General features: G+C 43.3%; 1 protein-coding gene across 1 annotated transcript in view; it reads left to right on the top strand.

Moving 5' to 3' along the window:
• Positions 1-686: 686 nt before the first annotated feature.
• Positions 687-15,435, top strand: part of cimip2b (ciliary microtubule inner protein 2B) — a 31,834-nt gene continuing 17,085 nt past the window's right edge. Inside the window, exons 1-4 of the mRNA XM_048538473.2 lie at positions 687-930; positions 3,138-3,376; positions 7,609-7,784; positions 13,459-13,597. Coding sequence (XP_048394430.1) covers positions 863-930; positions 3,138-3,376; positions 7,609-7,784; positions 13,459-13,597 — 622 coding nt within the window. The 5' untranslated portion in view covers positions 687-862. The remainder of the gene's footprint in view (positions 931-3,137; positions 3,377-7,608; positions 7,785-13,458; positions 13,598-15,435) is intronic.

Raw genomic sequence — 15,435 nt, 5'->3', positions numbered from 1 at the left:
TGTTTTAAACATTCTAAAATGAGTATTTAGATTTCTGAAATGACTATCTTAAAATTATTCATGTAAAATGTTGCTAATTGTAACAAGTTAAGAACCAACAGCAATGTAGCCTTTTTAAGCCATCAAATTATAAAATCAAAGGTCATATAATCAAACAAATTGATCCGGAGCTGTTAGAGAAGAAAAAGTCCCAAGGTGCTACACGGAAAAGTTATCAAACATAACTCATCAACGGGACAAAGAAGGTGATGCATGGAGGCTGACTGACGGTTTGGTCATAGAAGTAAGCTTCAGGGGAAAATCTGAACGTAGTTTGTATGAGGGAGTGCCCCAAGTGCATGCGATTTCTCAAGTAAGAGATGCCTTTGCTTGTTGGATAGAGTCAAACTTCAATGTCTGTTTCTTTGATATGCTTCTGAACAGAAGCGTTTGTGACTATCCATATATATACAATATACATATATATGTGTGTATGTGTGTATGTATATATATGTATATCCAATGATACTTTTTTACGAATAAAGAATATTTTGAAGTAAAAGAGGCCATTCACGGCAAATGCAATGGCAGAGCTGGGTAGGTGGGTTAAATGTTTCTGACGCGGGAGAGGTCTCCCATGACAGGAGTCATTGAATACCCTCTTTTGTTTCTCCGGGATCCTGTTGCCGATTGGAATAGATGTGGGCGGTGCCCGTGCCTACGAAGCTATCCTGCTCCTCAGGCACCCCCCAACCCAAGCCACAGTGAGACCGGCCCCAAGGGGCTCCCGGAGCCAGCAGTGACAGGCTCCCGCGGGGGGGAGACGGAGCTCCCGGACACTCGGTAAAGGAGAGCGCTGCACAGACCCGCTGCTTCCGGCCGGATGGCAACCGTATACCCTCCAAAACGAAGCCCCCAGTTGATGACTCCGGATCCTCACTATATCCCGGGGTGAGTGAATGTAGCAGAGACCAATGAGTTTTAAACTCCGAATTCAGATCATTCCTGATTCTTCTGGTGTAGGTCAGAATAGATGCATTAGTTTGTGTTTTGTTTACGTTGAAATGAGCCTTTCCGCACGACTTCTGTCATCTTTTATACTCCCAGCAGCAGAGGCGATAATGTTTAATGTTTCTATGGTAACTTGCCTCGCAATCCTTTAGCACACACGGGTCAAAACAATGTCATCTCTGTAGCGGTGATTCTGAACCCAGTGCCAGGACACTGTCCTTATTATCACCGCCAAGCCAGTCTTCCTTTTGTTTAGCAACTTAGGGAAAGAGAAGAGTTATCTATTTCAAAATACTTCAGAATATTTCAAAATATTTCAGAAATTACTGCAGAAACTCCGCAGGTTTGGAAACATCTGTGGGGAAGAAACACATCTGTGGGGAAGAAAGCAGAGTTAACGTTTCGAGTTGTGATTCCTCATTAGAATTTCAGCCAACATCCGCAATTCTTGGCTTTATTTTAACTATTCATTTGCTGATTTACAGCAGCGAATGGAATGCTGCTTGACTCTCAGGAAGGCTGGAAGCTATGCAATGACTGTATACTTTATTTCCCTGAGTTCTGTGCTCTGTACCTCAGGGAGAATCTTTTGGGTTTGCAGACAGTGCAGTGCATAGCCACCAGAATGATACTGAGGCTAAAAGTTACACTTTGTTACTCTGCCCACATACATTAAGCATTTAGTTATTTGAATCAGCTGTTGGTACATACAATGTCAAGACCAGGGGCAGGTGGCTCAGAAGCAGGGACACTATCACTATGCCACAAAACAAGACTTGAGCTTGGACTTTCTGTCCTTGTGGTTTGGATACCAACAGTGTGTCGCAGGACCCGCATTAGTTGTGTAGTCCCTTGAGTGTAGGTGTGATAGAACATTAAGGGATGTTCAATGATGTGATAGGCCAGATAGAGATAAACTATTTCCTCTTGATCAGTTTTGGGGAAACCAACAACAAAGGGCCGTAGCCTAACTGGCACCTTTACCTCAGCACTTTTAAAATGTCAAATTTAGGATAGTGTTTGGACCTCTCCATTCTGATGTTGGTATTTTTAAATCAATCTGCTCAGATGTGTTACAACACAGAGGTAGGTAGAACTTGATTCAGCCTCTCAGAATCAATCTTATTAAACTTTCCCAGAATGCTGTAGGTTTCAATTAGATCATTTCTCACTCTTCTAAACTCAAGAGAGTGCAGGCCCCCTCTGCTCAAACTCGTAGGACAATCCTCTCTCCCAACAATCAATCAAGTGAACCATGTTGAGGGGTGAAAGCTGCTGGTCTGAGCTACTGAACTCCTTTAATATTTTTATTTGTCAGTTTTCCACCTGATTGACAGATTGCTGGCTGCTGCCCAGGCAGCCCAGAATGCCAAGCCTGAGTCAAGGGAGATCGTTGAGGTCCATGAGGGAGGAAGAGATGTTGATTGATTAGGAAGGGAGTCCAAATTGAAGGTGTGGAACTCAAATTGTAGAGATCTGGGGGAGAGCAGGCTGTGCCACAAACACAGGGAATTCCTGATCACAAGATGTGGGGAATGGTGGTCACAGCATCAGTGGTATTCAGGTAACATTTGACGGTGTTGAATGCTGCTGTGAGGGTGGGCTGGAGCACTGTCTGCTGTGTAGCTTGCTGAATCAGAGGGAAACACTCCTACTCTGCCTAGCCCATATTCTGTGTTATAAAGGCACTTAGTGCATTGATTCAGACCCTCATGCCCTGTTATACCTGTTTCCAAGGCCTGAGCAGCCCGACTAATGAGTTTAAAAGAATGCTTGTTAAGATTGAGGCAGGCCGAGTAATTATGATACCAACATTTGCTGATACGTCGACATGGCTTGCAACTGCAAGCCCTGTTAGTTGACATGGCTGTTATTGTACTGAAATGACAAACCTGAATCCCACAACTCAATAGGCTACATGTACCTCATGCCACCCCTTCTAAAACTGGAAGTGTGTGCGATTATACCATTTGGAGTCTTCCTTCAGATATTCTGAAATTTAATTCTGACATAATCCCAGCCCACTCATTTTTTAAGATTAAAATTTCAGTTTGATGTTTCAGGTTGATGACTTGATCAGTTAGTTCTGAAGTCGAACTGTAATGATATTCAGCAAAAGTAACAACTGCTGTGTGATGTTTTTGTAGATATGCTGGTTATTGTCCTCAGTATAAATACAGTGTTGGACAATGCTACAGCAAGCTGACCTCTAAACTGCTCACAGATCCTGCAATAGCACACTCTCGACAATTACTCCTTCAGCCAAATCAGAATCAAGAAATTAACAATGACGTGGGTGCTGAACAACATCAAGGTCTACCTCAGAGTCACAAGGTGATCAGGAAAGTCGAAAAACTGAGTGACTTAATGGTTCCTGGATACACTGGTCAGTCACCTATCGTACTTCATATCTATCTTATGTTATGAAATTAGAGGTTAACTAAATGATAGAATGTAACGTAAAGTTAAGATTAGCAATCTTCCAGCCTACCTTCATTTTTACAAGACCAGAGTTACAGGCAAGCCTGTTGGAACTCTCAACTTGCAAGCTTTCTCCCCATGTCGGATCATTCAGCTTGGTTTACTTTAACTAAGCATCACTGCTGACAAAGAGGGAAGGAAAAATCAGAGGATATCTTAGTTGACAACTGTTGTTTTCCTCAAAAACTAAAATAGTTACCTAGCAGCACTGGTGAATGACCAAAAGGTTGACACTCAATAGCACACAAGAAATTATTGGGAGAGGGCTGTTTAATAGCAATGATATTAAAATCATCCTTAAGAATTCATCACCCTGTTCCCACTCCAATCAAACACTCCACTATTTTAACTGGGCGTTTTATTCAAGGTGGCAATGATTTCTGTTTGGTTGAAACTTAATAGAACATAGAACAGTACAGCACAGAACAGGCCCTTCAGCCCACGATGTTGTGCCGACCATTGATCCTCATGTATGCACCCTCAAATTTCTGTGACCATATGCATGTCCAGCAGTCTCTTAAATGTCCCCAATGACCTTGCTTCCACAACTGCTGCTGGCAACGCATTCCATGCTCTCACAACTCTCTGTGTAAAGAACCCGCCTCTGACATCCCCTCTATACGTTCCTCCAGGCAGCTTAAAACTATGACCCCTCATGTTAGCCTTTTCTGCCCTGGGAAATAGTCTCTGGCTATCAACTCTATCTATGCCTCTCATTATCTTGTATACCTCAATTAGGTCCCCTCTCCTCCTCCTTTTCTCCAATGAAAAGAGTCCGAGCTCAGTCAACCTCTCTTCATAAGATAAGCCCTCCAGTCCAGGCAGCATCCTGGTAAACCTCCTCTGAATCCTCTCCAAAGCATCCACATCTTTCCTATAATAGGCCGACCAGAACTGGACGCAGTATTCCAAGTGCGGTCTAACCAAAGTTTTATAGAGCTGCAACAAGATCTCACGACTCTTAAACTCAATCCCCTTGTTAATGAAAGCCAAAACACCATATGCTTTCTTAACAACCCTGTCCACTTGGGTGGCCATTTTAAGGGATCTATGTATCTGCACACCAAGATCCCTCTGTTCCTCCACACTGCCAAGAATCCTATCCTTAATCCTGTACTCACCTTTCAAATTCGACCTTCCAAAATGCATCACCTCGCATTTATCCAGGTTGAACTCCATCTGCCACCTCTCAGCCCATCTCTGCACCCTGTCAATATCCCGCTGCAGCCTACAACAGCCCTCTATACTGTCAACGACACCTCCAACCTTTGTGTCGTCTGCAAACTTGCTGACCCATCCTTCAATCCCCTCATCCAAGTCTTTAATAAAAATTACAAACAGTAGAGGCCCAAGGACAGAGCCCTGTGGAACACCACTCACCACCGACTTCCAGGCAGAATATTTTCCTTCTACTACCACTCGCTGTCTTCTGTTGGCCAGCCAATTCTGTATCCAGACAGCTAAGTTCCCCTGTATCCCATTCCTCCTGACCTTCTGAATGAGCCTACCATGGGGAACCTTATCAAATGCCTTGCTGAAGTCCATGTACACCACATCCACAGCTCGACCCTCATCAACTTTTCTAGTCGCATCCTCAAAGAACTCGATAAGGTTTGTGAGGCATGACCTGCCCCTCACAAAGTCGTGTTGACTGCATTTAATCACGCCATGCTCTTCCAGATGGTCATAAATCCTATCCCTCAGAATCCTTTCTAACACCTTGCAGACGACAGACGTAAGACTTACTGGTCTGTAATTGCCAGGGATTTCCCTATTTCCTTTCTTGAATAGAGGAATTACATTTGCCTCTCTCCAGTCCTCAGGTACGACTCCAGTGGAGAGCGAGGATGCAAAGATCTTCGCGAGTGGCGAAGCAATTGCATTTCTCATTTCCCAAAGCAGCCGAGGACAAATCTGGTCCGGGCCTGGCGACTTGTCAATCTTAATGTTTGACAAAATTTTCAGCATATCAGCTTCCTCTATCTGTATCCATTCCAGCATGCACACCTGCTCTTCAAAGGTTTCATTCACTACAAAGTTTTTTTTCTTTCGTAAAGACAGAAGCAAAAAACTCATTTAGGGCTTCCCCTACATCCTCAGACTCCACACACAAGTTCCCTATGCTATCCCTGATCGGCCCTACTCTTTCTTTGAGCATTCTCTTATTCCTCACATAAGTGTAAAATGCCTTTGTGTTCTCCCTAATCCGTTCTGCCAAGCCTTTCTCGTGCCCCCTCCTGGCTTTCCTCAGACCATTTTTGAGCTCTTTCCTCGCCTGTTTGTAATCCTCTAGAGCTGACCTTGACCTTAACTTCTTCCACCTTGTGTAAGCTACCTTCTTCCTTTTGACGAGAAGCTCCACCGCTCTCGTCATCCAAGGTTCCTTTATCTTACCCCTTCTTGCCTGTCTCAGAGGGGCATATTTATTCATCACTCGCAATAACTGTTCCTTAAACAGTCTCCACATGTCTCTAGGGCCTTTACCATGGAACAATTGCTCCCAGTCCATACTTCCTAACTCATGTCTAATTGCATCATAGTTTCCTCTTCCCCAATTAAATATCCTCCCATTTTGCCTAATCCTCTCCTTCTCCATAGCTATGTAGAATGTGAGGCAGTTATGGTCACTATCACCAAAATGCTCTCCCACCACAAGATCTGATACCTGCCCCGGCTCGTTTCCGAGCACCAGGTCTAGAATGGCCTCTCCCCTCGTCGGCCTGTCAACGTACTGAGTTAGGAAACCCTCCTGAACACACCTTACAAAAACAGCTCCATTCAAATCTTCTGCTCGAAGGAGGTTCCAATCAATATTGGGAAAGTTAAAGTCACCCATTACAACAACCCTACTACATCCGCACTTTTCCAAAATCTGCCGACCTGTGCTTTCTTCAATCTTCCTGCTGCTATTGGGGGGCCTGTCGTAAACCCCTAACGAGGTGACTGCTCCCTTGCTGTTCCTAATTTCCACCCATACTGACTCGGTAGGCAGATCTTCCTCGACAATGGAAGCTTCTGTAGCTGTGATACCTTCTCTGATTAGTAGTGCTACACCCCCTCCTCTTTTTCCCCCCTCCCTATTCTTTTTAAATGCTCTAAACCCTGGAACATCCAGCAACCATTCCTGCCCCTGAGAAACCCATGTCTCTGTTCTGGCCACAACATCATAGCACCAGGTATTGATCCATGCTCTAAGTTCATCACTTTTATTCCTGATACTCCTTGCGTTAAAGCAAACACACTTTAACTGATCCCTTGGTTCCTTCCCAGGAAAATCCTTCCCACTAGCTGGTCTACCTCTTGCTACTGCCTCACCTGCATCAACTCTCACCTCCGGTATACAGCTCAGGTTCCCACCCCCCTGCCATACTAGTATAAACCCTCTCGAACTACTCGAGCAAACCTTCCACCCAGGACATTGGTCCCCTTCCAGTTCAGATGCAACCCGTCCTTCTTGTACAGGTCCCACCTTAATACCTCATCAATATTTATAAATCAAATTCCTATGAGTCATTTGGGCTCTGACTGCATCTTCAGTACCCATCATGGTTATCAAACACTAAAACTACCAGCAAAGAGGTGAAGACCATGAAAATAGAGATTTATTCTGGCTTTGTGGAGTCAGGAAGAATAATTGCTCCTCCAGCTCCTGCAAGCTCTGCTCCATCTTACTACCTGTGAGATCCTACCTGAACCCCAATACAGCACAGCTAAGTGCAGAGAATGGTCTGGGCTGCTTCAATTTCCAATGACAGCTGCCAGACATTTCAACGTGAGAATTAGGATGGCCCAAGCCTACAATTGATTCTGTTGCTGAAGATGAACACTTGCCTACTTAGCCCCACTAATCTGAAATTCTGACCCATTTAAAACCACCCTCCTACAAACAAGGTGTCTGACACAGGACTGGAACTGACTGATAATAGAGGACGATATGGCTAAAATGTGACAAGGTTAATATCTTGACAATCTATCTATGGAAATGATAGTAACTAATTTTTTATTCCACTTTTCAGTCACATGAGAGGTTTATTTTGTTTCATATTTGTTAAATGCTTAATCACACAATGCACATTAGAAATTTTTACTGAATTTTAGCTAATATGTATTTTTTGTTTCTCCCATATTTGAAAACAGGCTTTGTTCCCAGAAAAAAAATCTATTTTTCAAAAACCTACAGAGAAACCTGTGCTGATGCTATTGCAGATTTTGAGAGAGAACAACTTAAGATTGCTGCGAAAAAACAGGAGATGGAATTAATAAACGCATTACAGACTGGGACAACTAGAGCGCAGTCTGAGCAAGAGAAGAAAGTAAATAGCAAACCTGTTCATCTCTACCAGTTTGTTAGAGTATATACATTCCTGTTAGCCTACAGACACTGCACTTTCACACCAAGGAAAAAAAACATATTTGTTGTTTGCAAGATCTTAATTTCATAACCCACGTTTACAACATGACCTATTATAAACAACAGGGACATCATAACTAATGTGCTTGGCAACTACAATCATTCCATCTAAAAATGTTCTTATTTATTGCTGCCCTCACATTTGAATTTTTACTTCTGCTTTCACCCAGTTCTCTTTTTTACCTATTTAAATTATAAGATGTTAATACACAATTTGGAATGCTATCTGAAGCATTTGGAAAACTAAATTCATAACATCCAGTTCAGAAAAGGCGATGAATTTGAGTAGAGGAAATTTGAAACATTAATGTGTTGTTGCATGTATGGGATTCGGTTGAACTGCTGTGTTTCCAGCACTTTCTGGTTTAGTTGTTGATTTGCAGATTTCCGTTTTCTGTTTGTTTTTACATACATTGCATGCCATTGTTCACCATGGCAATAGCAAAATGTCTAGTCATATCCTTAATCAGGACTTTCCCTTCTTGAATGCATTTTGGCTCTTTACAAGTTCTACCTTGTCAGGACTTTCCCTGCTACATTTTGTGAGATAGTATTATCCCTGAAAGCTGATGTTAACAGTGATAGGATTCTAGGTTGTGTTTGGATCTTTTGAACTAATTGAACTACCTTGCCATATTCCCCAAATTGCTCACAAATGTAAAGAAGTTTGATAACTTTTTTGTTAGTAATTGCTGCATATGCTTTTCACTCCTTCATTTATTCATCTTTTTTTCACAAAGATTCACTCCAGCATTACTGATGCTCAGTAGCAGTATTAATACACCACAATTCAATACAGCACAGAAACAGACCTTTCAGCTCACCAAGCCTGCGCTGATTTCTAATCCTTATGTAAACCTGCTACTTTTTGCCCTTATGTAGTTTCTATTCTTCTGTTTGCCTTCTGTAAATGTGTCTATTAAGATACGCCATAAACATTGCTGACATAACTGCTTCCACCACTTCCACTAGCAGTGCATTCCAGGCACCAGCCACTCCATTGGGTGAAACATTTTCCTTGCACTTCTCTCCTAAACTTTCCTGCTGTCAATTTGAACCTGTGCCCTCTTGTAGTTGGGGAAAAAAACCTCTGACTATGTACTGTAGTGTAGACCAGGCAACATCCTGATAAACCTTCTCTGCACCCTCTTCAAACTATCCACATTCTTCTGACGCTGTGGGGACTAGAACTGCACACAATATTTCAAATGTGGCCTGACTAATGTTTTATACAGCTGTGACACAACCTGCCAACTTCCATAGACAGTATTTCAGCCAATGAAGGCAAGCATGTCCTATGCCTTCTTAATCATCTTATCCACCTATGTTGCCACTTTCAGGGATCTGTGGACCTGTACACCCAGATCCTCCAAAAGGTTCTGTCAATCATTGTATAATTTGCACCTGAATTTGATCTTCTAAAATGCATTATCTCACATTTGTCTGGATTAAACTCCATCTGCCATTTCTCTGCCCAAATCTGCAACCTATCTATATCCTACTGTATTGATTGACAATCCTCCTCATCATCTGCAACTCCACCAATTTTGGTGTCATCTGCAAACTTACTAATCAGACCACCTACACTTTCCTTCAAATTATTTACATGTATTACAAAAAGAAGGTCCCAGCACTGATCTCTGCGGAACACTGCTAGTTACTGATCTCCATTCCAAAAAACACCCTTCCACCACTATTCTCTGTCTTCTATGGCCAAGATAATAAAATGTGAGGCTGGATGAACACGGCAGGCCCAGCCGCATCTCAGGAGCACAAGCGAAGCCAGTTTTGTATCCATCTAGCCCGATTCCATAAGACTCTGCCTTTTGTACCAGCCTGCCATGAGGTGGCTAGTCAAATGCCTTACTAAAGCCTGTGTAGACAGCATCCACTGCCCTCCCATCATCAATCATTCTTGTCACCTCCTCAGAAAGACTCAATCATGTTCGTGAGACATGACCTTCTCTGCACAACCTGTGCTGCCTATCACTGACAAGTTCATTGTGTACCGTCTATAAGATGCACTGCAGAAATTCACCAAAGATCCTCAGACAGCAACTCCTTTCATCTAGACTGACAAGGGCAGCAGATCAACCTGAATACCACCACCTGCAAGTTTTCTCTCCAAGTCACTCATCATCCTGATATGGAACCATGTGGTCATTCCTTAAGTGTTGTTAGGTCAAAATCCTGGATTTCCCTCAGGAACCACATTGTGGGTCCACCTACAAAAAATGAACTGCAGTGGTTCAAGTAGGCAGCTCACCATCACCTTCTTAAGGGCAATTTGGGATGGGCAATAAATGCTGGCGTAGCCAGTGATGTCCACATCCCATGAGTGATTTTTTGAAGAATGGCATGTTGGCATCTCTGGCAATGCCAGCATTTGTTGCTCACCCCTAATTGCCATAGAATTGAAATGTTTGTTGGGCATGAAACCTACAAGGAAATGGGGAAAATGTGCTGGCCTGAAGTTGAGTTTGAAGCAACATGGTTTCAAGACTCCTCTCCCCAGCATTCTTGTAGCAAATATCCAAAGTATCAAAAACAAAACGGATGAACTCAGATCTAGACTTACCTGGTGGAGGGAACTGAGAGACTGTTGTATGCTGTGCTTCACAGGGACCGCGCTCACCCCTGCCATTCCTGACTCTTCCCTATAAGCTGACGGGTTCTCCATACACTGCATGGCATCGTCGGGCAAGGCGAAGGGCGGTGAGGTATGCTTCCAGATCAACACTTCCTGGTGCTCGGATATAGTGACCCCGGCAAGACATTGTTCTCCGGAGCTAGAATACCTACTGTCTACAATGAGAGTTCATCTCTACCAGGCTGACAGCAGTCTATGTACCACTCCATGTGGGTGTGATGAATTCCCTAGAAGTGATTTACACTGCCACATTTACACTACAGACAAAATTCCCTGAGTCCCTATCTATTGCAGCCAGCCACTTCAACCAAGCCAACCTCAAGCAGGGGTGATGCCAAAATAACACCAACAGATGTCCTGCCCCACCAGGAGACCAAACACTTTAGACAGCTGCTGCGTAGCCATCAAAGATGCTTACTGCTCCATCCCCCTGCCACACTTCGGAAAATCTGATCACTGTGCTGTGTTCCTCCTCCTAGCCTAAATGCAGAAGCTGTAATGGGAGGATCCTTCATAAAAGGAAGTACAGTGCTAATGCAATGCAGCGGAAGACTGTCTCCGGGACTGCTTGGAATCAGAGGACTGGACTGTATTAAGGTCTTCAATGGAAAACCAAGACAAGTACACCACCGCTATCACCGACTTCATTAGCAAATGCATGGAGACTGTGTACCAAAGAAGTCAATCCGAGTGTTCCCTAACCGTAAACTTTGGATGAACTGGGAAATCCACTCCCTACTAAGGACCAGATGTGCAGCAATCAACTCGGGTGACCCGGACCAAAGCAGAAAATCCAGATATGACCTCCGCAAAGCCATCAGGGAGGCCAAGAGGCAGTACTGGACCAAGTGAGAGGCCCAGATCTATCAAACAGACTCCTACCATCTATGGTAAGGCCTAAACAACATTATGGTATACAAAATGAAACAGCATAAGATAGCGAACAATGACACATCCTTCCCTGACACGCTCAATGCTTTCTATACTTGGTTTGAGCAGAATACCACAGGCGTGGCGACATCTGCCCCAACAGCCCCAAACACACCTGCTCCCTCTGTCACTGTTTCAGAAGTCAGATTGGTCTTCCTGGGAGTCAACCCAAGCAGATCGATGGGTCTGGATGGTGTCCCACGCCAAGCATTTAGATCCTGTGCAGACCAAATGGCAGAGATATTCAACAATATCTTCAACCTCACCCTCCTATAAGCTGAAGTCCCCATCTGCTTCAACAAGATCACCATCACCCAAGAAAACACAGTCATTGTGCCTTAATGGTTACTGCCCAATAGCTCTGACTTCAGTAATCCTGATGTGCTTCAAGAGGCTGGTCATGGCCCACATCAACTCCAGTCTCCCAACCTACCTTGATTCCCTACAGTTTGCCTACCAATGTAACAGGTCTCCAAAGGATGCTATATCCCTAGGCTTGCACTCATCCCTGGACATCTGGACAACAAAGACAGCTATGTCAGACTCCAGCTTGTTGAATACAGCTCTGCCTCCAACACCATTATCCCCTCCAGACTGATCTCAAAACTCCATGATCATGGTCTCGGCTCCATCCTCTGCAACTGGATCCTCAGCTTTCTGACCTATAGGCCGCTATTAGTGAGGATGGATAACTGCACCTCCTTCACAATAACACTCAGCACTGGAGCACCCCATCCCCAACCCTCCAAGGTTGCGTCCTCAGCCCCCTACTGTACTCCCTATAGATGTACAAATGTGTTGACAAATTCCGAATGAACGCCATCGGTGTTGACATCACCGTTGTGGGACGGATGTCTAACCAATGAGTCAAAATACTGAAGGGAGATAGAGGGCTTGGTGATGTGGTGCAATGAAAACAATCTGTCTCTCAACATCAGCAAAATTAAAGATCAACTTCAGAAAGAAAGGAGGAGAACGTGCCCCCATCTACATCAACAGGACTGGTTGAGAGGATGAAGAGCATCAAGTTCCTTGGAGTGACAATAACCGATGACCCGTCCTGCACTTCCCATGTCAATGTGACAGTCAGGAAGGCACAACGATGTCTCTTCTTCCTCAGGCAGCTCAGGAAATTTGTCATGTCCATAACGTCCCTCACTAACTTTTATAGATGCATCATTGAAACCATGCAGTCTGGGTGCATAATGCCTGGTGTGGCAACTGCTCTGCCCAGGACTGTAAGAAACTACAGAAGCTGGTGGGCACAGCCCAGAACATCACAAAAGCCAACTTTTCATCTGTGCACTCGATGTACGTGGCTTGTTGCTGGGAAAAGGCAGCCAACATAATTAAATACCCATCAGGCCCTGGTAATGACCTCCTACAACCTCTTCCGTCAGGCCGAAGATACAGAAGCCTGAACACACACATGAGAAGGTTCAGGAACAGCTTCTTTCTGGTCCTTATCAGACTGTTGAATGGACTTTAGCCTCAAATAATGGAACCTGCAATGTAACCAGTATGCCTCTAAGTATTTTCAATCTGTACATCCTTTGCTTGCTGTGATTTGCCTGTACTGCTCATTAACAAAGCTTTTCACTGTATTTCAGTACATATGACAATAAAATCAATCAATTTATCAAAAATTTCAACACTTAGTCAGAGACAGTGATATTTTACAGTGAATCTAGTGTAGACCAGACCAGGTACATATAGCAGATTTCTTTCCCTAATGGATATGATTGAATGTTATAATAAAGAGTTATATTTTTCACTGTTACTAACACTACCTTTATATTTCATACATATTTATTGAATTTAAATTCCACTAGTTGCCATTAGCCTGAATTTATGCATTATTTATCCTGTGGCATTACAACCATACAACTATATCACCCCTAAACTGCTAGCTTGTTTGTTTTCAGAACATTAGAACTTGTTTTTCTTTTTTTATGGCATTTGTGCTTGAAACTAATATTTTCTTCTTTCTTCTCAGCTTTTAACAGTCAATTACAGGACACCTTTTAAAGCAATTGCTACCAATCCTTTTCCTTGGAAATCTGCTAATTCTTACAAAGCACTGCCCTCTCCATACTTCATGCAAAATAAAGACCCAAATAAACATTTTATTTCAGGTGAGTGTGAGAGGTTGTTTGCTGATTTGTGAATGTCACTGTTAGTGCTTATTTTAAAATTGCTTTGCAGAAAGCCTAGAATTAAAATGGCATTGAATCTTTTTAAAGGCTGTCCTGATAACTTATAGGATACGTTTACCATGTCATGCAATAGTGAACCATATTGCCACAAAAATCACACACAGGCCTCAACTGATTTAAGTTAGCTCGTCTGAAACAGGACTGTTCTGGAGGCTGTAGAAGTATCCTCATTATCACTGTTATTACAAATTCTCTTACTACTTTCTGTATTCACCTTCCTCTTGGAAATGCAACTGGAGAGGCTCAGCATTTGTAGCAACTGTTGCAATGCTTGCTGTCTTTGTGTTGCTTATTTTTCTCTTTTTTTCTGCTGTTTTCCGTCTAACTCACATTTTGCCCTTCTGCCTGTGTTGTAAGTTTCCCTATATCTGTTCCAAGATGGTGGCAGAGTCAGATGCTTCAGACATGAGCTTGCTGCTCTGTCCATTTCTTTTTCTTTTTTTTCCTCTCTTCTTTCCTCTCAGCAATGCCCTGAACTGCCGCCGTCAGTGTGGACTGGGTGAGGCATCCTCTCGGCCCGGTATGGTGGTCCCCTGGCCTTGCGTGGTGGTCTGTTGGCATGTGGTGGCCTTTCAGTGACCTGACATGGTGACCTTATGGAATCCTGCAGCGGTCTCTTTGCCCAGCTTGGAGTTACTGCCTGAAGGTGATTCCAGAGTGGTCTCCAGGCGTCGAGAATCTTGAGGTGAAGCCTGGTGCAGTCTGGAGTCAAGGCCTGGCATTGACTGGACGCTGGGTGCCAAAGTGGGCTGGATTGGAAAGACTGATATTCTGAATTTTCTATTTCTCTATTTTCTAATTTATTCCTACGATCTGTAATGCTGGACATTTTATTCTTTATTTTTCTGATTCTTTTTCCGAAGAACTAGTATTGGAGAATCTGTATCGAAGTACCTTGTACCTAAGTTGGTGCCGTAAGAGGCAACTTGTAAACTTTTCACTGTACTCAGTTGAATACATGTGACAAAAAAGCTAATCAAATTCAAATTGAAATTCAAGGTGTAATGTGGGAATGGAACCACAATGGCTACAGAGTGAATGTGGAATGATGGCTGGATAGGTAAAATGCCATGCTCGGTGGTTCTCATCCAGTTCTGATGAAGAGTGATCTAGCCTCAAAACATTAGCTTGCTCTCTCTTTCTCTGTGAATGCGATCTGACCTGTGATTTCCAGCATTTGTTGTTTTCAGTTGAACTTATCTCAGTTATCGTTTTTGAAATGAATTCCTTACACAACACCTGCTAGTTTGGCTGTTGTTCAAGGGCTTTACCCCTGGAGCTGTGAGAGGAGACTCCAGATAGTCTCCCAGATTGCTGGTCAGTGAAAGCTACACAAAAGTGGGACAAGTGCTGTCCCAGAAAGAGAAGGATAATATGGGACGTCAGATAATCTTATTCCTGGGATGTGGAATCATGACCGTTTATTGCCAATCCCTAGTTGCCCAGAGGACTGTTAAGAACCAACCACATTGCTGGCCTACATGTAACTCCGGACTAGATGAGGATGGCAGTTTCATTCCCTAAATGACATTAGTGAGCCAAATGAGATTTTCCTGACGATCGACAATTATACTCTTAATTCCAGATTTTTTTATTCTTGAATTCAAGGTCCACCATCTGCCAGGACAGTATTTGTACCCAGATCTTTAGAGCATACTCATCTCTGGATTAATAGTCTGACAATAATATCAGAGATAATGGGAACTGCAGATGCTGGAGAATTCCAAGATAATAAAATGTGAGGCTGGATGAACACA

This window comes from Stegostoma tigrinum, chromosome 1 (genome assembly GCF_030684315.1).
Source record: "Stegostoma tigrinum isolate sSteTig4 chromosome 1, sSteTig4.hap1, whole genome shotgun sequence".
Lineage (NCBI taxonomy): Eukaryota > Metazoa > Chordata > Chondrichthyes > Orectolobiformes > Stegostomatidae > Stegostoma > Stegostoma tigrinum.
This window is presented reverse-complemented; position numbering and strand designations above follow the sequence as displayed.